General features: G+C 42.5%; 1 protein-coding gene across 2 annotated transcripts in view; it reads left to right on the top strand.

Annotated features, from left to right (window-relative positions):
* The window catches only part of KCNIP4 (potassium voltage-gated channel interacting protein 4), a 528,135-nt gene that overhangs the window by 285,571 nt on the left and 228,664 nt on the right, over positions 1–13,900 (top strand). Inside the window, exon 1 of one of the 2 annotated variants that reach the window (XM_044389744.3) lies at positions 13,111–13,343. The exons of the other annotated variant lie outside the window; for it this stretch is intronic. Within the exon in view, the coding sequence (XP_044245679.1) occupies positions 13,232–13,343 (112 nt within the window). The 5' untranslated portion in view covers positions 13,111–13,231. Of the gene's footprint in view, positions 1–13,110; positions 13,344–13,900 lie in introns of those variants that run through there. 2 annotated transcript variants of the gene reach the window in all.

The following is a 13,900-nucleotide window of genomic DNA, read 5'->3' as shown; positions in this document are numbered from 1 at the left end:
TCTCCTTAGATTTCTCCCACCACTCCTGCTCTGGCGTTCTAGGCTCCTCTTGCTCCTACAGTGTTGGCCCCTTGCTCTTGTCTCTCTCTCTCTCTCTGTATGTCTCTCTTCCCTGAATATCTCATTTACTCTTGTCACTGCAACTATCATTTATATGGATTAATCCAATTTTTGTCTTTAGCTCTGGCTTCTCTCCCAAAGTATAGCTTCATATTTTAAGTTATCAACCCAGCAGCTCTACTTAATCCCCAGCTGGTTATTCAGATGAAGTTCCATCAAAATTTTAATTATTTTCACCTCCCTACATGTTCCTGTTTCCAGTTTCACTTAGAGATGACTTGGAGTGGCTGTCTGGATCCTCATGAGTTTCCTTTCTCTTAAAATGACCCCAGTCCCCAGGAATGGGTCTCCAGTGTTCTTCTGCATTAGATGACCCTCTTCCTGGCTACAGCTAATTGATCCAGGGAGATTTGCCTGACCCAAGGTGGGCCAAGCAGGGGCTCCCTTTTTAAAGTTGAAATTTGGAGATGTATAGATTCCATGGTTAAAAGTGCCTGAAGATGAGACGTGTTAAGGGCAGCACACTCAAGTACAAATGCACAAACCACTACTGCAGCCCCACCCCCACCCTGAGCTGAGTTCTTTCTGTCCTTAGTTTAAGTCTTGATTGTGTAGTTCTTCCTTCAAATTCATGAGTTATCCTCGCATCTTTTCAATACATTTCCATCACTTTTTTTTTTTTTTCCATTCTGGGACTATTTAGAGCCGGGGAAATGTTGACAAATAATCCTCCATGTTTCAGTTAGGTCAGATCACCTTTGATGCCTCCTCTCCTTGGTCTCTCGGTTCTGCCAGGTTCATCTCTCCTTTCTGCCCAGGAATATGACCTCTGGCTCAGACCTCTGCAGCAGCCCACTCCCTGATCTTCCTGTCTCCAGTTTCTTTTCTCCTTTCTTTCATTGCTGTGGTTACTTTTGTTTTTATTATTGCCAGATGAAACAAACAGGACACTGCTGTGAGCATGCCACTTCAGTACCCAGAAACGTTAATTAAATCCTCATCATTCAACTCTCAGAGATTCTTGCAACTCTTCACAGTCTGGCCTCTCCCACATTAACAGTCTGGTGGATTCTCTCCTGAAACCACTGTGCTATAAAATGAAGCGAACTGTTAATCTCTGATTATGACCATTGCTGAGACAATTCATGCGGCTTCAATTGACAGCATGGGGGAAGAACCCTGTTTGATGTCATTCATTCATTCATTCACTTATTCATTCAACAAATAGTTATGAATAGCCTATCATGGTTGAGCAGTCTTCTAGGTGTGAGGAATACTGTGACCAGAGAGCATTTGAATCTAGAACTGAGTAATAAGAAAGAGCAAGAAATAAGAAGCGGCGGGGGGGGGGGGGGGGAGACTTGAGGGAAAGGGGGATCACAAAGCACAAAGGCTTTATGCAGAGATAATCTTGGTTTAGTCAGAGAACGGAAAGGCTATGTGAGGAGAGAGCTGTGGGTGTGGGGCAGGGGTTGAGAATAAAAATCGGTGTCAGTTGAGATCAAAGCGAGGCCAGTGCACGGTGAGGAGTAGAATGTCATCCACAGGGTAATGGATACCTACTGAAAGGCCATTGCAGGAAAGTTATATGAAAAATATATTTTTTAATCTGGCTACTGTATAAAAGTGAAAGCATGCAAAATTTGTTGCATGGTGGCTTGGGTATAGGGCTATGTTAGGAGACTTGGGGAGAATTAATACTATAAAGTTATACTTTGGAGTCAACAGTAGTTGATGATTGGATTATACTGAGAGGTCTTGCATATTTTAGCACATAGTGGACACTCAATAAATGTTAATTGATTCATTGAAGGAATGATTGAACTACTATGAATCAAACCCAGATTCCAGGAAGCAGTCCCTAATGGACTTCAACCCTGCTACTTCTCTGCTCTTCTCCCTCTTCCAAATTCCCAGTGCTCTTGAAACGCTTTCTCATAGACATTAATCCTCTTCCTTGGATTTAGTGATTTATGTGCATTCTTACCTCCCTGTCTAGACTATAAGTTTCCTCATGATATCTATCCCCCACAGTCCCTTGCATAGTTTGCATAGCACATAATCAATGTCAACCTTTTTGAAGAATGAATGAATAAATGCATGAATGGAATGAGATGGAAGTTATGTGAAAGTCAGTGTTCTCAAATAAAGAAATGACAACTGAGCTCCAACATCTGAAATCTGAGGATCTTTCCAGATAGATTAAACAGCTATGCAGCTTGGTTCCTTTAGGCTCTGCCTTGCTCAGGAACCCAGGACTAACTGAATGACCAAGAGGGTCTCTGTTTCAAAGAACCGAGCCCTGAGAGGCAGAGTGAGGCTGACTTGTGTGAATAGGGACAGGTTCTCGTGGCTTGCTTGGTCACACACCAGTTTGTAACAAGTGTCTTAGCCCTTCTGAATCACAGTTTCTTCTTTTGTCAAAGAGGCATAACAATAGAAATGCCTCAGAGCTGGCTTGGGAAGAAATAATAATGATTACTCTTATAAATAGAGCTCTTGCTATGTGGCCTACAATATCCTGAATGCTTTAACTGTTCAATGTACTAATCTCTTTATTGCTCCTGACAACGCTAGTAGGTACACACTTTTATTATCCTCCTTTTATAAATCACGAATATGAGGCACTCAGCACAGCACCCACCACAGAAAAAAGCATTCTGTAAATGCTAGAGAAGAAAAAAAATGCCACACTGGATATGGAGCCAGAATGCATCATTTTAAAACCCAGTTGTGCTGCTGTTTTTGATCGTGAATAAAGCAACCTTTATAACCTCAATTTTCTCAGTTTTTAAAAGGGACTGATACACGGAGTGAGACAAAGTGTACCAAAGTACAAATCTACATAAAATTACAACAAAATCCTGGATTGATGTAGATGATTGGGAAGTGTGAGAGGTGATTTCAACGCACGTGTGTAAGATCCAGCCCATTTTTAAATGCAGTGTTTTGAGGAGAAAGCATCATACGGATCTTCAAAGGAAGAAACTCCTTATTTGTCATAGTTTTGTTATCAGAGTGAACAGTCTTTCTGAAAATCATGGTCTGTGACTTGTTTGTGTCCAGAGGATTGACAACTTGAAGTGAAATGAATACCTCGGTAGCCGAAGATTTGGGTTCATTTCTAGTCTAATCCGTCATAGGGCGTCTGGGCCAGTTAATTAAAGCATTACCCCTGAGTGCCCTTCCACCACTTGCGAAGCACCTCCTCCTCCATTATCTTTTGTGATCCTCCTGGAAGGGTTGTAAAGAAGGAACATTATCCCTGTTCTTTCTTTTCTGATGTTCTATCTCCTGCAATTCCTTGGTTAGTCCAGGGCTTACAGGAAACACGTGCTCTGCATCAAATTGCTTCTGACCACTAAAATGAAAGTAGAGTGTCCCTTGGTCTGATCATTAGCTTATGTCTTCTAAATTGTTTGGTGTTCCTTTTTAGTATTTTGAAATGTACTTTCTTCAAAGTACTTTCTTAGTGAAAATTGGAAGTTCAGAGCTGGGAATGCTAATTAAAGTTGCCCTTTCCTTCTGAAAGAGAACGTTCTCCTTCTGTACATTAAACACACACACACACACACACATACACACACATATCTCAAGTGACTTGCTCCTGATGAAGTAGATTCTAAATTCGGGGGTTTAGTTTAGGGGTTAGCTTTCTTTTCCTATTTAAAGCAGTGTTTCCTATTAAAGGTTATTCATATATTTTAACTGTATGGTAGACACAATAATGGCCCTCCAAGGATGTCTACATCCTAATCCCCAGGACCCATGAATATGCTAGTTACATGGAAAAGGGAATTAAAGTTGCAGATGGTGTTAAGGTTGCTATTCAGCTGACCTGAAAATAGGAAGAGTATCCTGGATAATCCAGGCAGGGCTGATGTAATCACAAGATAAGCAGAAGAGTTAAGTTCAGAATGATACTGCCAGAGAAAGACTCAGCTGGCCGTTGCAGCGTTGAAGACGGTGATAACCATAGCCAAGGGGTACAGGCAGCCTCCAGAATCTGGCAAAGGGTGGCAACAGTTTCTTTCCTAAAGACTTTTAAAGGAATACAGCCCTGCCAACATCTTGATTTTAGCCAAAGGAGACCCATTTCAGACTTCTAACCTTCAGAGCTGGAAGATAGTAAATTTGTGTTGTTTTAAGCCATTGACTTTGTGGTAATTGGTTACAGCAGCAATAGGAAACTAATGCAAACTGATTTCAGCATTGCAATAATACAAGTGTAATAATAGGAAACAAGCAATCTCCAGCAGAGATGAACTACAACACTGACTGACTGTAAGTTCTGGGAAATATATAATTCTCAGAAGAGGAATGATGCCCTTTCCATTCTCCAAGCCTCTGATTTTGGAGCTGGGGTAGGGAGAACATTTTTCCTTTGCCTCTCTTTCTTTTCCAAATGACGTTTAGTCTCTTTCACCAAAAAGATTCACTCAGATGCAGCCCCCACTTCACTGGCTGCTAGTGGGTCATGGGTGCTGGAAGCAAGTCTTGATGTGTGACTTGGGAGCACTAGCAATGGCTAGCACTCGTGAGCAGGAGCTGGACATATGCAATATTAGGCTTGGACTTTGTGCCTAATTCACCACGTCTTCTCTTTCTTGTGCATTTTTCTGTTCACACTAGAAGAAACCTCTCTCTTCTATAGTGCCTGGTCCCTCCTTGCCTCTCTCTTAGCTATTATGTAGAGGTCTTCACTCCCTGTTATAGTGGAAAGAACATTGGACTGAGGGCCCAAAGACTTGACTATGAATCCTAATTGTGAAACCTGGGCCAGTCACTTCAGAGAACTAGCATTTAGAGAACAAATGCCTACCATGACCCACACCCTACGTCCTAAACATTTACTGTGTAGGCGTTCACTGAACGTTTACTGTGTGTTTATTCACCCCCAGGAGGAATGTGCACACGTTAAGTTCAGGGTAAAAGGGACTTCCGTATTCACTGGGGCCTCCCTTGTTCTGACTTCACCGGTGATAGAAAAGATCTCAGTGGTAATCTCAGAGTGTGTGTGTGTGTGTGTGTGTGTGTGTGTGTGTGTGTACACACGTGCACATGTGAATGAGAGAATGAATGAGCTAGCAAATGAACAAAAGGGATTTAGAAGTGCTCTCAGAGAAGGACATTGAGACTACTACAAATGTTCTTTCCAGATATCCCTACAACTCTTTATACAACAAAACATGTGTGAGAGTGTCATTCAGTGTCCCTGGAGATTTGAAATGCGTTCCAGTCCAAACCTGTTGGGCTTTCTTTCCCAAAGTGCTGCAGGACAGGGAATGAGCCAGTGCAACTCACTGAACACGCCAGTCCGGCTGTGGGAGTCTCACACCCAAGAACAGAGAGAACCAAGCTGCTGAAGTGATCAGTCTAGGCCAGCGGGCCCTGCTGCAAGTGAATGGGAAGGCATCGCAGGGCTACGAACAACATTGAAGGCCTCGTGGCCTAGCTGTGGCTAGAGCCATATCCATGGAGATGCCACTATCCATGCTTTTAAAGCCACCTGCCCAATTTCCAGGCTATGGCTGAGAAAGTGGAGCTAAAGAGATCGTCTGCACTGATAAGAGCTCCAGAGCTTGACAGACCAGGCAGGTAGGACGAATTCAGGGAGAAATAACCCCTTGCCCAAACCTTTCCTATAGCCTGTTTTATTCTGATTTAAATCTTATCTGCCTGGAAGTCTGAGAATCTCACAAGTAGAAAACAAGGTACATTCAGCTGTGTGTTCTTGACTCTGTCACAGAGGCTGGCATGGAGGATTGCTTGCCTCTTCCCTCATGATTCCCTCTTCATTTTCTTCCTCTCTTCTCTCCTCCCTTCAACTCTTCCCTCCTCTCCTTATCTCCGGAGTCCCTTCCCTCCTCTTGTTTCTCCTTTCTTTGCTCTCTTGATCTTGTTTCCAGGAAAGAACCTGATGCTAAACAGTTACATTTCAACATGAGGTAAGGGCCACACCACATGTTACCTTTCTGGAAGCCATTTGCATTTTAAATCTTGTTTCTTTTTGTTTCACAGGGCCATGATAAAACAAAAGTAGTGATCTTTACAAATGATATCACATGGATGTAAGAACTTCCTGAGATTAAATCCCAGCTCCTTGACTTCTAGCATGTAATTATCAGGGAGGAAAAACATTTCCTCTGCCCTCTTAGGTTCAGTTTCTGGGGGCCTGCAAATTAGATTAACAAAAGACAGATTAACAGAAGAAAAGGCATACAATTTTTATTTTATATATATTGAAGTTCACAGAAAAGAAGTGAAACTCATAGAAGTAAGCAATTAGACTCCAGGGCTTATGTGCCATTTTAACAAAAGAAAGGGAGTTTGAGCTTCAAGGGATGATAAATTGTAGGGAAGTGATGAGGAAATATATGAGGGAAACTAATAGAAGATAGACTTCTTTTATTTAGGCTCGTTTATGCAGACTCATCTTAGTGCCCACTCTCCATCTCCAGTGATTAAGAGTTGCTCGCTGATTTCTGGCACAGGAGAAGAGGTGGGCAGCTTCACAAAGGGAAATCTATGCCACAGTTAGGTAGATAAGAGGAGGACTGAGAACTCTTCTTGCATTTGGTGATTCTCAAAGGCCTTCAGCTCTACATAATCATTATGCCAAAGTGGCATATTTTGGAATGGCATATTCTGATTTTTGTCATAATCTTGGGCAAGTTACTTAAGTTTTGGCATTCCAGCATCCTCATCTGTAACACTGGATTAATGATATTACCTATCCTATTGAGGTGTTGTGATGATTCAATGAGATAGTCCATGTAATGTGCACAGTATGCTGTTACACGGTAGGGGATTAATAATATAATCTTAATTATAACATGATACAGCAAAGGGTAATTATTATTATTATTATCCATGAAAATCACTGCCCTAAAGCCAGCCCATTATAGTGGTATATGGCAAAGACTGTTTATAGAGAGAGAACAGAAAAAGGACTGTGACATGACAGCCAAAGTCATATGCTGGATTAAATGGGTGAACCCAGGAGCCCACTCACTTTAGTCCAGAAAGCCCAGGAGAAGGAAATCAGAGCAGGCAAAAAAATCATAAATCACAGGGAAAGATTATATTCTTAGGAACGTTTCCCAGTTAAATTTCCAAATAATCTGCTAATTTGTTTATATGAAGATTATATGTTGCATACGCTTTGATCACAAGATACATGAGAACTATTCCCAAGATATATTAGTGCCATATTGCTGGAAGCTTTTTCAAGTGGAGGTTTTCCCTCCCGCTTATGGATTCAATAGGCACTCAAGCCAGAGGGTTGGATGCTTAATTGTTTAATGGACAACATATATATATTTTAAAGAAATCCATTCCAGACGCATTTAGGAACCTTTCAGAATGAGCCCTGCAGCTAAGTGAAACAGCGTGAGTCCTAGCATGTTTGAGTGGAAAGTTTAGCTGGAGAACATTTAGGGATCTTTCCAAGTAATTGAGAAACCCCAAGACAGAGGGATGTGAAATACTTTGGGGTGGAGATAGAACAGAAGGCGCTGGGGGTGAATAGCTTTCATCATTTTGGTGAGAAAATCTTAAAATTAGAAGAGATACTAAGTGCCACACACCAACCTTGTCCTCATTCCTTGCTCTATTCAGATGTTAAGAGGCCTTTTACAACAATTTTCCAGTCTCAGTTTTCTTCCCTGCTTCAGAGGCCTCAATCCAGCTATGCCACCATCATGACTTCTATCCTAGTGGGTGCCGCTTCCATTCCCGGAAAGTCAGTCCTCCTCTCTTTGCTTATTTTCAAAAACCTAGATTAGGTTTCTCTCTTCAGTAGAACCTTCTAGGTAATGCCAACCACATGGAGGTCTTGCTTCTCTTACCTCCTATTAACTAAGAGCAGAAAATTTTTCTCTTAGAACTTAATTTCTTTCTCACTTCTCAGTGGATCATCCCAATTTCTCCTGTAGTTAACAATTCAGGGATCATGACGAGCTAGGTGAGTCAAGCCCATTTTGTCCACTTTCCAAGGTTTTTGACCATGAACAAGTTAGTTCTGCTCTCTGCACCTCACTTTTAAGCCTCCTTAAAATAAAAAGATTGGGTTATTTGAACTCTAAATGATCTCTAAACGTTTATACAAATATAAACGAATAATCTTTAATTTAAATTTGACTTAACTAGTTCCTATATGCATTGCCATTCTATTTATATTTTTGGAGAGACAATAGATAAATCTATCTAACTTAAACATTTTTTCTCAACCTCACTAGGTTTATACTGGTATTTGTATGACGTCAATAGGGTGAGGAACATTTTTTTTTTTAAGATTTTATTTATTCATTTGACAGAGAGAGAGAGACAGCCAGCGAGAGAGGGAACACAAGCAGGGGGAGTGGGAGAGGAAGAAGCAGGCTCCCAGTGGAGCAGGGAGCCCGATGCGGGGCTTGATCCCAGGACCCTGGGGTCACTCCCTGAGCTGAAGGCAGATGCTTAATGACTGAGCCACCCAGGTGCCCCAAACTGAAGCTAAAACAAAGAGGGGGAAATGATTAATTTCATGTTTCAGGCAAATCATCCCTTTTGAGATTGTTTAAAGTAATACAATGGGTCAGTGCAAGGAAATTGAAAGTCTGTTCACTGACCCTCTCTCTCCTTTTCTCAGACTGGGCCACTGGCTTGGGTATGCCTCTTTGGAGTCCATTTTTTACTTGCCCAAGAGTTTCTGGCAATATTTTCCCTTCACAACCCCTTAGCAGAGATCCAGTTAAAGAACCATTCGCCAACATACAGGGAGGCCCAAAAGTGCAGTGGTGAATGACACTGTTTGCGAAATCTGTCAGCCAGGATACCCAAGTTCAAATCCCAACTCTGCCAAGTCCTATCTATAAGACCTCAGGCCAATCACTTAATCTTTTAAAGTTGAACTTTCTCCTTGAAACCAGAGAAATAATATAGATCTCATAGAATTACAAAAGAATTAAATTAGTTAATAGGTGTGAAGACTTTAGAATAGTGCCTGACACATACCTTCTACATAACTGTTAGTCACCATAATGGAATAAATTAGATATAAATCATGGTTGTGCCCTTTATTGAATATAACTTTGTAAAAATAATCTCAATGACCCTTGGTTTTATTTATTTATTTATTTATTTATTTATTTATTTATTTATTGCAACAGGGATAATAACACTTCTCTCATTAGTTTACGGTAATATTAAATGAATTTATACATGTAAAGTACAAGTGCCTGGCTTAGAGCAAGTGAGTAAGAGATGTTAGTTTATTCTTTTGGCATTCTTTTCTTTTGGGATGGAAGACAGACCTTTGCTGGACATCCATTATAATATAAAGAAAAGGGTGAACCTGAGAATAATGAGAGAAAGACACGACATATTTTAATATAACAAACTAGGTCAGGGCTAACAAGCTACTGTAAAAAAATGATAGAGCCATCACCTGGAATTATTTTTTTAATAATATATAGCCAACGGTTCTTTCCCAAGATGGCCTTAGAAAAACACTCTTCCCCAAGTGTCCCCCATTTCCCTAGACTGGTCAGATGATGCATGAAAGTCATGGATGGCTCTATTAGCTTACAAAATCCTGCCATGAGGGGTGTATGTGGAAAAGCCCCTGGCATTCTTGAAAGCCAGAAGATCCTGTAGCTGGAGTTAACAGGAAGAGCTTAGTAAGTAAATGTAGCTAGTACAGATAGGTATTGGCTGGGCTGCCAAGACTCTCAGCTCATGGATCTTACATTAGAAATGCCATTGTCCTGAAGTGAAGTCCTGTGTGGGATCAACAAAATTATATCCCTGGGTCTTTCTGTGAATTTCAAACATGGTGGGGATTTCTTTCCTGGAAAATGAGATGCGACAATTTAAAAATTCTTTGCTTAAGTGTATAAATCAAGAGATCAATTGATGACTATTTGCTGAAATCTGCTGAGGGGTATAGAGGGAGAATAATGAATTTGGTAATTAAGGGAGAATAATTAATTTGGTAATCAGACAAAGCAATGTTTAAATTCAGCATCTAGGGGTGCCTGGGTGGCTCAGTTGGTTAAGTGTCTGCTTTTGACTCAGGTCATGATCCCGGGGTCCTGAGATGGAGCCCTGCATTGGGCTCCCTGCTTCTTCCTCTCCCTATGCCCCTCCCCCCCAACTGCTCATTCTCTCTCTCTCTGTCTCAAAATAAATAAAAATCTTTAAAAAATAAAAAATAAATTCTGCATCTATAGCTTTCTAGCTGTGTGACATTGGTCAACTCACTTCACTTCTCTGTACCTTAGTTTTGTTTTGTTTTGTTTTTAACTTTAATATGAAATCATATAGGATTAAAAGAGACAGTTACAGTTAACATGACCTAATTAATTTCTGTAACTTTAAAAAAAAAGTTTGATGTCCTCTCATCAAATGTTGTCAGGAATTTCAGAGAATGGTTACTTAAAACATTTCTTTACCCATCAACTTCCAAGAACTACTTCCCATGCACTGACTTGCTGACAAACTGAAAATAGCATGTTTAGATAGCATGTTTAGATAGATTGGTGGTTGGGCAGGTAGCTATTTCTCATAAACATATAATGAAAAACACTGTCATAAAAGCTAACTTGGTGGCCCAAGTGTATTCCTGGTGCCCAGGGGAGAAAAATAGCCTGGTAGGTCAGGAAGTCTTCATGGGGGAAGGACTGAAACTCGACCTAGGAGCAAAGAGGGTGATAGGACCAGGGAAGAGCAAAGTCCTTTCATCCAACTAGACCCAGCAGAGCCTCTAAGGAGTTGGCCCAGCTGTGGTAATCCCACACCTGCCACCTGCCAAGCAGGCACTGGGCTCAGCTCTCCACAGTCAACTCTCACAGTAATGACGAGACGTGGGCAGTCGCACTCCCATCTTGAACTTAGAAAACTGATGCTCAGAGATGGAGTGGTTTCCCCAAGGTCGCACAGCAAGCAAGCGACAGAACCAGGATTCAACCCAAGTCTGTGTACCCCAAAGCCTGTGTATAATAGATAACTTTTTAAATTTATTTTGTATTTATTTAAATTCAATTTGATTAGTATATACTACATTATTAGTTTCAGAGGTAGAGTTCAGTGATTCATCGGTCTTATATAATACCCAGTGTTCGTTATATCACATGCCCTCCTTTATGGCCATCACCCAGTTACCCCATCCCCACCCCCTGCCCACCTCCCCTCCAGCAACCCTCAGTTTGTTCCCTAGAGTTAAGAGTCTCTTATGGTTTGTCTCTCTGTTTTCGTCTTATTTATAACTTCTAATAATGATGAAAGCTACCATTTTCAATGATTACCTCCTCTGTAAAGTTTCCTTCCTGTTACCACCACTCATCTTTCCCCGGGCGGCGTTGGCTTTTCACTTTTCATTCTTGTGCCCCCACTGTACGTCGTAAAGAGATCTCTTCAAGTGCTAGTGCATTTATCATGCCCGCCTCCTTTATTATACGGTATGTCCCCACAGGATAGCATTAGACTTTATCATTCGAGTACTGCTCAGAGCTCATCATAAAAGGTTAATAAATGTTAAGAAATAACCGAATGAATGCATGAATGAATGCCTATTGCCAACCAAGCACTGTGCCCACCACAGCTTTGACAAGTTAACCATTTTATGCTTCAGTTTCTTTGCCTATAAAATGAAGATGATTCTAATACCCACCGCACAGAGTTGGGGGGATGAGTTCACTGTTGATAAATCCCTATACTATTGATCAGCACATACTAAATGCTCAGTAAATGTTAGCCATTTTTCCAACCACACTTAATTCCCACAATTCCCAGTAAATAGAGAACTTTAAACAAAGTATTATAATCTCAACTTCACAGAAAAGGACCTGTTTTCAGAGAGGCTAAGTGTCTTGCAGAAAATCACACAGCAAGAAAGTCACAGAACCAGGAAATACCCCCCATGGTCCAAGATATTATTCATAAACTCTGATTTTTATAGTGAGTTCTGGGGGCTGGGGCTGGGCTTCAGGAGAGTGGAGAAAACCCACAGGGTGATTAAGCCAATGTGGTCCTGGCAGAGCCCAGAGTCCACCACCATTCCCACAAAGCTGGCTGGGATGTTTGATGTGGTTTGGAATAGAACAAGCCATGGCATCCTTCAGGACATCATGACCCGTGCTTCCCTGATAAGAGAACCATCTAGCTTCTTGTTTAGGAACACAAACTCTGGAATCCTCTGACTCAGACTCTCCACAAGAGAGCATTTTTAACAGGCACCTTGGGTGATTTTTATCATTGGGGAAGTTTGTGCAACTAGGCTTTGAGATAGGCTGAAGCGAGAGTTGAAAGGAGGATCCCCGCCCCCTCCAGGGGACAGTTACTGAACATCAGTGTTCTTACAAGGTTCTGCTCTGCCCCCACTCTCCATCCATTCCTGTTTGTAAAATAGAAGGACCAAATCAATCTTCTTAATCATTGCTCTCATTGTGTCAGCGGGGACCAGACAGCCCCAGTGGAGTGGCAGGTGGGAGGCAGCTTGGATGCTCCTGGTGACAAAAGCAACTGAATCGTGGTTCTCTTGCTGCTGCACTTTTCTGCTTAGAAAAAATTACCCACGGGCTTCCACGGGAGCTTTCTCAAAGGGGCTCTAGGCAGCAGCCACGGCAGCCGATTTTGTCCTAGCTTCCAGAGGGGGGGGGGTGCTGAGCTGTCTGGCGGCTCGAGCTCTGCAAGGAGAGAGCTGCTGCTTCGGCAGGAAGGGGGCATTCGCTGGCTTCCCAGGCAGCAAACTAGCGCGCAGCCAGCCTGCTCAGCCCGCGCCGCGTCCTCAGCGCCTGGAGCGCCGGCCGCGCTCTCCAGGGCAAGTTTCCTGGGAGTGCCCCTCCTCTCCACGGACACGGCAAAGTCTCCCGCTCTCCAACAGATGCTCCCCTCACAGCTCTAAGTGCAAGGACCCGCTGGCGGCAGCGCAGAGCCCCGAGGCAGGCGCGCTGTGGTTGGGGGACCCCCGCTAGGAAATGCCAGCATCAGCATGAGAGGCTGGACTCCAGCCCAGGTCCGTCCTCACCCCGGGGGGCCGCTGCTCCGCCCGGTGCGTCTGTCTGCGAGGAGCTGCTCACTTTTCCCCCTCGCGAGTCTTTGTTCCAAGCCAGAGATTGCTCGGATTCTCTAATTAACTCCCTCCGCTCCAAAGGGGTCCGGAGGCTGGGATGCTCTGCCAGCTTGAAAGATGTTGACTCTCGAGTGGGAGTCGGAAGGACTGCAAACAGTGGGTATTGTTGTGATTATATGTGCATCTCTGAAGCTGCTTCATTTGCTGGGACTGATTGATTTTTCCGAAGGTAAAGTGGTCGCTCCCACTCTGTGCGGTTGGTCAGGTCTGTTTCGAACTGGATACAGACGCTGCAGAGGTTGAGGAGGCATAATACCAAAGTAAAAGTTTTAAAATATGCATGCTTGACATGGAGCAGCCTAGCACTGGACAGTTCATGTCTGTTTACCCAGATATTCGACATTGGGAGGGAAGGGATACTGTACCCGCTATCTTTCTATTTGAAAGCTCTTGAGTGTAGGGTGATATGGTGGGTTAAATATATTTCCAAGGTGTGAAGTTAGGACTCTCGACCACAGGGTGGTAATACAGGTTGTTTTTTGGTTGTCAAGTTCTTGATGGCTACCACGCCTTAATGTCATCAGGAATTTTGTTCTCTGGAGGAGTACCCTGATTTGTGAGGGAAATATCTGTGTGTGCCTCATTAGTTAGGAGGTGCGGGGGTGGAGCTGGGTTGTTGATTATGATATAAAATAGGTAAGCTTTTCCGTTAAAATTGAGTTAATGGGTGCTTAGCAAAAATGTGCTTTGAACACTTAATTTGCGAAAGTTTCATTTGCATTTCCC

The sequence above is a fragment of the Ursus arctos genome, unplaced genomic scaffold (genome assembly GCF_023065955.2).
Source record: "Ursus arctos isolate Adak ecotype North America unplaced genomic scaffold, UrsArc2.0 scaffold_9, whole genome shotgun sequence".
NCBI classification, from domain to species: domain Eukaryota; kingdom Metazoa; phylum Chordata; class Mammalia; order Carnivora; family Ursidae; genus Ursus; species Ursus arctos.
Note: the sequence above shows the minus strand (reverse complement) of the source record. Positions and strands in the feature narration are given on the sequence as shown.